General features: G+C 43.3%; 1 protein-coding gene across 1 annotated transcript; it reads right to left on the reverse strand.

Annotated features, from left to right (window-relative positions):
* Window positions 1–2,744: 2,744 nt before the first annotated feature.
* On the reverse strand, window positions 2,745–10,342 carry COLCA2 (colorectal cancer associated 2; the record flags this gene model as incomplete). The annotated part of the gene is made up of 4 exons (XM_029573635.1): window positions 2,745–4,471; window positions 5,406–5,653; window positions 7,237–7,291; window positions 10,106–10,342. Coding segments are annotated over 4 exons (888 nt in total), but the record flags the coding sequence as incomplete, so codon positions are not given.

Consider the following 10,342-nt stretch of genomic DNA (forward strand, 5'->3'; position numbering starts at 1 on the left):
TTTCCTGAAGCCATATTGTGAAGGGTAGAGAATTTTGTGGTCTTCCAGGTAGTCTGATAATTGAGAATTAACCAGTTTTTCCATGACTTTAGCAATGAATGGGAGGTTTGAGATAGGGCGAAAATTGGAGGGGTTGTCAGGGTCTAACTTTGGTTTTTTCAAGAGCGGTTTGATTGATGCCATTTTAAGGTCGTCAGGGTAGAGTCCTTTAGATAAAGAGCAGTTTATTATGTCTGCCAGAGCTTTGGATATGGTATCCGGAATAAGGAGGAGTAATTTGGAAGGGATTTGGTCTAATGGGTGTGTCGATGGTTTCATCTTTTTCAGTATTCTAAGGATCTCAGAAGTTGTAGTTGGTTCAAATGAGTTGAGTGAGATGTATTTGTTATGGTGTATATAGGTACTGTAGGGGGAAGAAGTATTAGGCGAATTTTTAGAAAGGAGGTTAGCTATTTTGTTGTTGAAGAAGAGAGCAAGCTCCTCTGCCTTTTCTTGTGCTTTGTTAAATGGAATGTCAGGTGTTTGGATTTGAGTTAAATTGGAGACGTAGGTAAAAAGGGCTTTAGCATCAAAGATCATATGATGGATCTTATGAGCATAGAAGTCTCTTTTGATTTTTTGCAAGGAATTTTTGTAATTGTGGAGAGCAATTTTGTAGGTAGAAAGGGTGGATGCTGAAGGGGATTTGCGCCATTTGCTTTCGTTCCATCTGAGGGAAAGTTTTAGATTTTGTAGTTCTTCATTAAACCAAGGTTGTTTTTTTGGAATATTGTGTTTTAGTTTTTTTGTTGTTAGAGGACAGAGTTTATTAGCTGCAGTTTCTGTAATATTATTCCATGAGTGAAGTGCTGAATTTGGAGAGGAAATTTATTTATTGTTCTCTATATCGTTTGACATAAGAACATAAGAAATTGCCATGCTGGGTCAGACCAAGGGTCCATCAAGCCCAGCATCCTGTTTCCAACAGAGGCCAAAACTTCCTTTTTCTGTGGCCACTGGTGAGAGAAACTTTTCCAAGCTAAAGTTGATCAAAATATGCATTTGTTCCCTAAGCCAGCCAGTTCGAATGGTATCCCTAAAGCTCACAACTCTACAGGTGAGAAGCATTGTAGCCCTGTGTTATCCAGTTCAGTGCGTATGAGGCACTGTGTGCTTAAGCCATCCAGAATATGAACAAAGTCACTGTATCCCTGAGCCATCCAGTTCTATGTGTAAGAGACCCTATGTCCCTGAGCCACTGAGTCCTACGGGAAAGAGGCACGGTATCCCTGTGGCATAAAGACTTATGGGTAAGAGGTACTTTATTCCTGTATCATCCAGAGTTATGGGAAAATTGCACTGTATCTATATGCTATCCAGTCCTATAGGTAAGAGACACTGTATCATGATGGTATTCTGTTTGGAAAATATTTCTGAAGCAAATAGTCACCAAATAGTCACCTCCACTGGTGTTAAAATCATATTGTACTTCTCAAAGCAATAATAAAGCTAAAGCAACCAAGTTCAGCTGCTCCCTCAAAGAAACAATACAAATTGTCACACAGCTAATGTCCCCAGAGAGGTTATCTCTCAGGTCCTGAAGGTACTCCCGAAGGTATCAAACAAGGCACATTTTCAAAGGTGTTCATTACCTCCAGCATTTATTCATCAAAGATGAAATGCACTCAGCCTGTACTCCTGCCACAACTTCCCCCTCTGAATAATTTGTTTTGGTGAGTGCGGGTGGCAGAAGTACAGGGTGAGAGCAACACTTCCCTGCTGAGTGCACACTCCTTAACTCACCCCCATGAATTTCTATCTCTCTTTCCCTCCTCCTCCTCTTCCTCCATTCTCTACCCCATGCAAGTGCCATCTTCTTACTTCCCTCCACACTCACACCCTCAGTCTCCTTTCTCCACCCTAACTCCCCCCTTCATTATCATCTCCCTCCCCCTCAACCAGTCCTATCAGTTTCATGCTATACTCACCCCACCTCCTGTTGCGGCACTCTGTCCTCCCTGCCAGATGGGGACTGAAGACCTGCCAGCTGTCTTCAACCCTCACAGCTGCATCAGGAGTCGGTGACAGTTTTTGCCTTCACATAATGGAGCATGGGGATCCCTGCTGACCCAACAGCTGACTCCTCACTATGGCCTAGATTTTCTAAGACGCTGCGGCATCATGAATCGCGCGGTACAGGGGGCGGGGGGGCGAAGCGGGGGGCAGGCCGGCTTTCGCACCCAATAGCGCTATCATAAAAGATGGCGCTATAGGGCGCGAAATAGGCAGCGAAAAGGGTTCTTACCTTTTCGCTGTCCGCCATGTCTTCGCGGTGTCTGCCCTGGTGCCGCCCCGACTCCTCCTGTTCCGGTCTTGACGCCGCCCCTTTTCGCGTGCGATCGCTTTGAAAAATGACCCCCTATGTTCTTTGGCTGGCATGGCCTGGAGAACCCCACCAGCCTACGGCTTCGGCTGCCAGCTCTTAACTATTTTTTTTCTTTCACTGGTGGGGACTGGGGAACCTGCCAGCCGCACTGCTTTAGCCGCTGGCTCCTCCTGCTGTTTTTTTTTCTGTGTGGGTTTTCGTCTCCCTTGTATGGAAACCTACCTGCGTAATCTTTTACTGCCGGGAAAGATACGTGTGTAAGTTTCCGCACATACAGAGATGAAAAATTATACAGACAGACAAACTGTCAGGTACATAAGGTAAGAGGTGCTGGGTATATGTTATTTAAAATTCATGTAAATATAAATTCTACAAGGAGTGCTATAAAAGTATTTTTTTTTACTTATAAAAAAAATGGCAGTTTTTTCAATGTACAAAAAGCAAGGATTACATTCATTCATGGAAACCAGAAAATGTATACAGCATAAACAAATAATACAAAACAGATCATTAAACAGCATGGCAGCACTGAGAGAACTGCTAATCTGAAGACAAGGCCTATTAGCTGTGATTAACTAAAGTCAGCATTTACTGATTTTCACCCATAGGTTTCCAGGAAAATACATTTGCTTGAAGTGAGACAAATGTTTTACCTCCATTTCAACCAGCTCCTGGAGCATTTTTAAATGAGATATTGAAGAAAAGGGGGGAAAATGTGCATTTTCATCCATTTATGAAAGTCACTTTTTGCTCAGCCTTGACTGTTGTTCTGGTGCTGCCATGCCGGCTTTGCAAGTAATGAGAGAGTTGAGCAATATTCACAGGCACAGACCCCAGGAGGACACCGAAAGTAACCATTTAAAGAAGGAAAAGGCTATGCAACTTGATCAATGAAAACCTGCTTCATTGCACAACATATTAGTCTACCTAAAATGGGAAGGCATTTAACCTATTGATTTGCTGTGACTTCGTCTAAGATAAAAATGCTCTTTCATGAATTTCCAAGAAATGCAGTTAATAAGGGGGGGAAGGCAATTTTCAAAAGATTTTACACGGATGGCTAATTGGTTACCCAGGTAAAATCAGGAGCTGATAATTGCCCTGCCCACTCTGAGAGTCAAAGCATCCATGCCATAAAACATCGCAGGCACTGTGACTAGCACTGCAAAGGAGCAGGGGGACGAGCAGAGCTGGCAGACAATGACTGAGGATTTCATTTTGAAACCCTTGCATGTGATTTAGGGTGTGGTCTCTTTGCACCTTCTTTATAGCAGCTGCAAAGTCCATGTCTTTTCATTTGTTTCAGTAGTTTTTGCACATAATGTTTTTTTTTTACGTGCATAAAATTCAGTTTTATGCACGTGAAACATTAACTAGCAAAAGAAATGAAATGAGCCAAAAAGAAACAGATGGAACAATTAATGAATGAACCAAACTGAAAATCTTTTGTGGGCACATCCCTCACACCATGGCACTGCCAGCCCAGCGATTTTCAAAGGGAGTCTCCAACAGAAGTTTCTCTTTGAAAAATCACTTTCAGGCTTGAAGATTCACTTGCAAGCCCCATACCAAGTTAAAAAAAATGGTTCTCAAGGGGTAAAAATATTTTATTCTGCCTAACTTTACGGGAAAATGTACACAATAAGAAGGAAAGTAGAATGCAGTTGGCATTATGCTTTTTAAGCTCAGTTCAAGAAGTTCTGTTCCCTCAAAAGAAATGTATCAAAGTTATTTTTAAAGAGGAGAGGCTCTGTTGTATTAGCTGTAACACATGTCAAAGCTGTTCAGCTCTCGTCTGAGGAAATCGTCTGTGGCAATAGAAGGGTGATAGTCCGTACAGTCTGTGCTTGGGTAAGGGAGGTACTCTGCTCCTCTGGTGGTCTCGAAGCCTTGGGGGCTGTGGCAGGCCGTGCAGTAACACGTGGATGGGTTGTACTGGGCCTGATAACTGTATTCCTCAGAGGCCACAAAGCCACAGTTCTTCACCTCTAGATAAGAAGAGGAGCCGTGGCCCGCCACAGGGTAGAGAGGCTGCTGATGTGGGGGGGAATAACTGTAGTCAAAGGAGCCCGAGAGGTCAGATGAGTCCGTGGGAGATCCTGGATCCTGGAAGAAAGGAGAAAGTTATTTTCTCTTCTGGCTCTCTTAGGGTCCTTCAGTATCTGAATGTAATGCACTTAGTGTCACGAAAGGTGGGATATAAATTTTTGAAAAAAAAAAAAGTCTGTCTAAACCAATTTATGGATACCTAAACTCCAAATTGGTCAATATGATTGATTTATTCATTGAATAATGACAATTACCTTTTAGACTTCTTAAGCCTTCAGGCATTTTCTTTTATTCACATCAGACATACCATAGATGTCAACCAATCAAGAAGAATCAGTCAAGGAGATATTTAAATTCAATAATGTATACATCATTATTTACAGGTTTGTGATATTTTTAGTGGACCAGGAAGAGAACTGCTATAAAGCAAGAGTGTATGTGATCAATTTAATTGTCTTTTGACTAAGATCCAAGCGTGGGGTCTGAACTATGGGCTCAGGATAGGCCCTTCTTGACCTTTGGCTGAGATTGAAAATCTGTACAATATTGGAGGGGCATGGGGGGGGGGGGGGGGGGGGGGGGGGAGAAAGAAATGCTCTGCCACTCGACCTCCACCGAGGTCACAATTAGGTTCTGGCCCTTGCCAAAGCAGGAAGATTAAGCCTCCCATTAAAATACTTAGATAGTTATCAATATATGAAAACCGTCCAAAGATATGACCTACAGGGCTTTGAAAAGTCAGGTACAGTGCCCTCATCGCCCGAGCAATTTTCATGCCAAATCTAATAGAAGATGCAAAGAATCCAGTTGTCTCCAGGGCTTCAATCTAGAACTCTCCAATATGCTAACTGAAAGGATTCTAGGTACAGATTTATCCAGCAACGGCGTATATATTCTAGAATTAAAATATTTCCTGGTATTTAAAGGTGGATATAAATTTCCTATAAAAGGCAACTGTTCCTCTTTTAAGGAAACGGAACTAAAGCTGTACCAGGCTTTGGTTGAAGCAGAGTGGAGGTGGCTGGTAGCTGCTGCTGGCTGGGGAGCCTTGCAAGATGTCCTGCAGAGAGGCGAAGACGTTGTCAGGGAGAAGTTCCGGGTGGAGGTAGGTCTCTAGAAGCTGCTGCTGCTGCTGCTCCACGTGGCAGGCATTTTCTTCACTAGAAATATAGTGGGGAAGCTGTCTGGGTTGAAAGTAACTGGGAGTAGAAGGAAGAGGCTCAGGATCAAAACAGAGTGCTGAAACAGGCAAAGAAAAAAGAAATGTGCAATTCATTTCAGCCACACAAGAACATTTGGATATTTGCATAAATACAGCGGGAGATGCAAATTTTTTAATTTAGCTATCTCAAACTTGGCACTCAGCAAGAAGTTAAAAACGGACAATAAAAGGAAATCATAAATAGAATACATGTACTTAGAATACATTGGGGGGGGGGGGGGGGGGGGGGGGGGGATTTACAGGAAAATAGCATATTTTAGGCAACATACAAAGACCTCAATAAGGTGCTGATCAATTTTGGCCAGAAATAGACCAATCTGATATGAAATGACAGTAATTCAACTAAAATGGCTATATGTTTAATAAATGTATAATTACCTTAATATTTTAAGTAAATATGTTTTGAGGATTCATTATATGTGCCAATATGATTCCAGTGTTTACTGTTTTCTCAAGGATTAATTATATCTGAGAAACGAGGGTTCCCCTGACAGCGGCATCTTATGTCAGGCATTGACTAACAGTAAATGCTGTTTTTATTATTTCAGTTGTAATGAAATCTACACAAAACCACGTTTTTCAATATTTATTTATTTGATTAACTTCAATGTGATCTTTTATACTATTCTGAAGGTTGCTTAAAATTTGGCATGCTCTATATTTTGCCTGTTATACAGCCCCCCACCCCAATCACACACATAATATATTCAGTGGCTATGTTTCCTAGCAAATTATTTTTTTTTTAAGTGCTACATTGATCTGTTGTGGTTATATCTGTACCCCTAAAATCCTAGCCCCGGGCACACAGGTCCCGGAGGACACGAGCTAGTTAGGCGACTGATTCCACACATCAGCCATCCTGCACAGCTCACGTTCACCTGCCAGCCTTTGGCAGCAGTGCTGAATGTGCTTGGAAGACAGGCAGGAGCTGCTGCCTGGCTGGGCTAGTGCTTGTTAGGACTGACTGTGCAGTGCACAGGGCTGCTCTGAGCAGGTTTTTTTTTTTTCGTTTTGTTTTTCTCTGCCGTGAAATTGCCTTCTAGGGGAAGGAGAGCTGAACGCCCCTGTCAAGCCAGCTAGAAATCAAAATCAGACGATCACTTATGGCTCCTTCTTAGGAGTTTCAGGAAAGTGAACATCCCCGTTTGGTACTCACTAAAGGGGCAGTACCAAGCAGAAGAGAGAAAGAGCAAAGCATATATATATATATATATTATATATATATAGCATGAATTAGGAAAGCACAGAACCGTTCAGTGTTGCAGGTAAGAAACCCCCTTCATTGCAGTCCTGGGGTGGAACCTTCTACATACATATCAAAGCTCACTGTTTGGACAAGAAGATCAACTTATGCAAAAATAAGGGGGAATACCCTCAACTGGATAGATTGGTTCGCCCTCATCTGCATTCAGTTTGCCTTTTCCCGGTCCTGATTGGCCGGATCTGTAATTGAGTCTTGCCTGGCTTGAAGTGTTAGATGAAGGGCAATAAAACCCCAGAGACGTGGGCTTTAAAAAAAAAAAAAAAAAAAAAGAGCGAGAGAGAGAGAGAGAGAGAATTGTCAAGCAGTGCACATGGGGATTTGTTGTGGGGAACCAACCTGCGTAAGAGGACACTGATTCAGAGACCTGGACGCTGTTGCTTCGAGGTGCCTGCTAAAAAAAACAACACACACACACACACAAGCGTTGAGAAAATATCTTACAATGCACAATACTCTGCTTATAGGTAGCCCACAGCAGTGCCTTACTAACACTTGTCACGTCCCGCATTTTAAGGTAAGTCAGGTATTTTGTTCTAATTTTACTTTACATATCGATTTTCTTTTTTTTTTTTTGTTTGTTTGCATGGGGGCTTCTGTCTCGAGCGTGCAAGTTTGGACTCCTATCAAAAGAAAGTATTAAATTGATGGTGTGGAATCAGAGGATATTAGCCCCTCCCCTTTTTTTCCATGTTAGTTTTTAATTACTTTAAAACATAAACAAACAGGAAATGTGTGCTGCTGCTGTCTTAAACTTCAGAGCACCGGACTTCTTGCAGGTCGGAAATGACATTTTGTTAGATGCTGCAGCTGAGCCCGGACACCTCATGACACCATTGCATCGTGCATCTTCCTGGAGGACCTTTTTGGCACGATCAGAGTAGTTGCCTTTCACGCGGAGAAAACGTATTTTTTTTTGTCGGCATTATATTTAAAAAGTTGCTTTAATACAAATCTCCACAGCCTCGAGATTTTAAAAAATAATAATAATCAGGAAGTCTCTCTACCCGTGTATCATAATGTTGCAACCTGCAGTCGGTCAGGTCTATGAAAGCCTTGGGAAGTTAAGACAAAAATCCAGGCAGTGTAGCCTTGCCTCTTCTATAGTTTGTGTAGGCTGAGACGCAATTAATGGTAACTGTAGTTTAAGCACCTTTTTGGCTTCTGATCGTCACGACGTTTGCCTTTTCAGCTTTTGACTGGGAGACTCATTAAACGCCGGGCAGCCTTTCCTCGCGTTCCTGTTTAAAGGGACTTGTCAGAGGGCGAGAGTTGGCCTGGGGAGGGGGCTCTCTCTCCGCTTTCTTGCATTGCCCGCTGCCAGCCGCTGGGGTGAGGTGACAGAGCCCTTCCGCAGCTGCAGCTCGGGGAGGCGGTCCCAGCTTTTACAAACCGGGAAGCTCTGCATGCAAAGGCTTCTCTGAACATTTCTTTCTGCCCTCGTCTCCTCTGCAGCCGCCATTAACCCTTTTCTTCCCGGACAGCTGCCTTCCCTTTCGTAACCCCCTCTTGAACCTCTCTGCATTTATTTCCTCTAAGCATGTAATAGTTCACGATTGGTTTTGTTTTGTCTGCTTGCCTTACAGGAAAAGAAAACCCCCCATTCGATTTCTTTAAAAATTGTGTCTCATAAAGGATGTTTTCTCTCCCCCTCCCAAGATGAGGTTACAACGTTACAACTTTGGCGCTGGCTGGGGAGATGGGGACGCAACAATTTTTTGTACTTTTTATTCTGAATAGAAAATGAGCTTGGCCATCCCAGTTCTAGTCAAAGCCAGACGTCTGAAAACAAATGAAATAAATTCGCCAGCAGCCTTTGTTCTTTAACTGTACAAGCGGATCGTGCTTCCTTGACATGATCTAGATCAGTGCATGCATCCCTATGAAGTTAGGGATCGTGTAGGTATATATATATATATATAAAAAAAAAAGTGTGCAAAGTGTATGCAAGAGGGGATACGTGTTGGATTTTCATTTTGCAAAACCGAACCCTTTACCAGCTGAAAAAGATTCCGTGGCTGCATGAATCTGACAGGAAATCTTTTGCGAAAGAAAGCGAAAAAGGCAGCTTCCTTGAACCTCTTCTCTGTACCCAGAAATTGCAGGAAAGAATTCCGTACTACGTCTTGCTAAAGAGCTGGGCGAGCTGGGCTGGGAGCTGGGCTGGGAGCTGGGCTGGGAGCTGGCTCCCCATTTGGCTGGTGCTGCGGTGAGACCCAACTCCTGGAAGGCCTGGTGGCTTTCTTTTTTTTTTTTTTTTTTTTTCTTCTGAAGCTTCACAATTTGTCCGCCTCTTACCGACTGCCCGAAGCAGAGAGGGTACAGGTGTCCTAGTGTTCACTGTGTAATGTTCAAACAGCCTTTGAATTATCGCAAGTGCTTAAACAAAGGGCCCCTGTGCTGCCTCTTGTCTTCCCCCTGCGGCTCTCTCGGCTTGCACTGCCGCAGTAAGGGATAGGGGGGCAGGGGGAGGCCCAGCCAAGCTGCAGGGATCACGGAGTGGAAAGACTCGGTGACAGTCAAGAAGCAGGGGGAGGCTTGCGCGCACAGCACCCGCGCTCTTGGCCGAAGTTGTTGTTGTTTTTTGTTTTTGCTTTTTTACAGGGTGCAAGGGTGAGGTTTATATATATAGTCAGAACAAAAAGTGTCTTGAGTCAAAAACAAAAAACAAACCCAACAACAACTTTGTAACCATTCCCTGGAAAACAGTTCCGAATAAGAGAAATGTTAGCGCGGAAGGCTCTGAGGGACTTTGCATTTTTTAGAACAGCAGCGGAGAAAGTATTTATATAATATCCAACTGTAGGAAACAGCGGCATTTTGCAGTGAGCGGCATTAGAATGGGCAACGAGCTGACAATAAGAAAATAATTGCACTATGACTGGATCTAAGGGCCTTGCCCTTAAATATATGAACTAGTGAAAGCCTGGGTGTCCCAAGCAGCCTCTTTGATATGAGCAGGTCTCAGAACTGGGGCTTGCTTTTCTGCTAAACTCAAAGGTGGTTACAGCACAGGAATGTGGTGAAAGGACTTTGTTGTCTCCGAATGCAGGTCTATGCTTATATACCCTTGCTGGGAGTTTCCCCCCTTTTAATCACCTGCAGCGGCACAGCGCAAGAAGGAAATGTTGGAAATCGTACAGCAAGAGAAGCAACTCTTCTTTGGAGATGATCCAAGCGATGGAAGAGATTTCCGCGGAGTACTTACTGTGGCCTTGCTTTCTGCTTGCAGCGCCCTCCGCTGCTGCAGCATTTCCTTCACCGTGATCTTTACTCGGACCCCTTGATACACCTTGGGTTTTTCTGAAACCACAAACGGAGAGAACAGAGGGAGGGGGGAAAGGAGAATGAAATATTCAATAAAACCCCGTTTATACTTTCGGTTTTTTTTCCTATGGTTATTTTTTTTCCCCTCTCTGTGTTGTGTATTATTATGTTTAGTTAT

This window comes from Rhinatrema bivittatum, chromosome 12, assembly GCF_901001135.1.
Source record: "Rhinatrema bivittatum chromosome 12, aRhiBiv1.1, whole genome shotgun sequence".
Classification (NCBI taxonomy): domain Eukaryota; kingdom Metazoa; phylum Chordata; class Amphibia; order Gymnophiona; family Rhinatrematidae; genus Rhinatrema; species Rhinatrema bivittatum.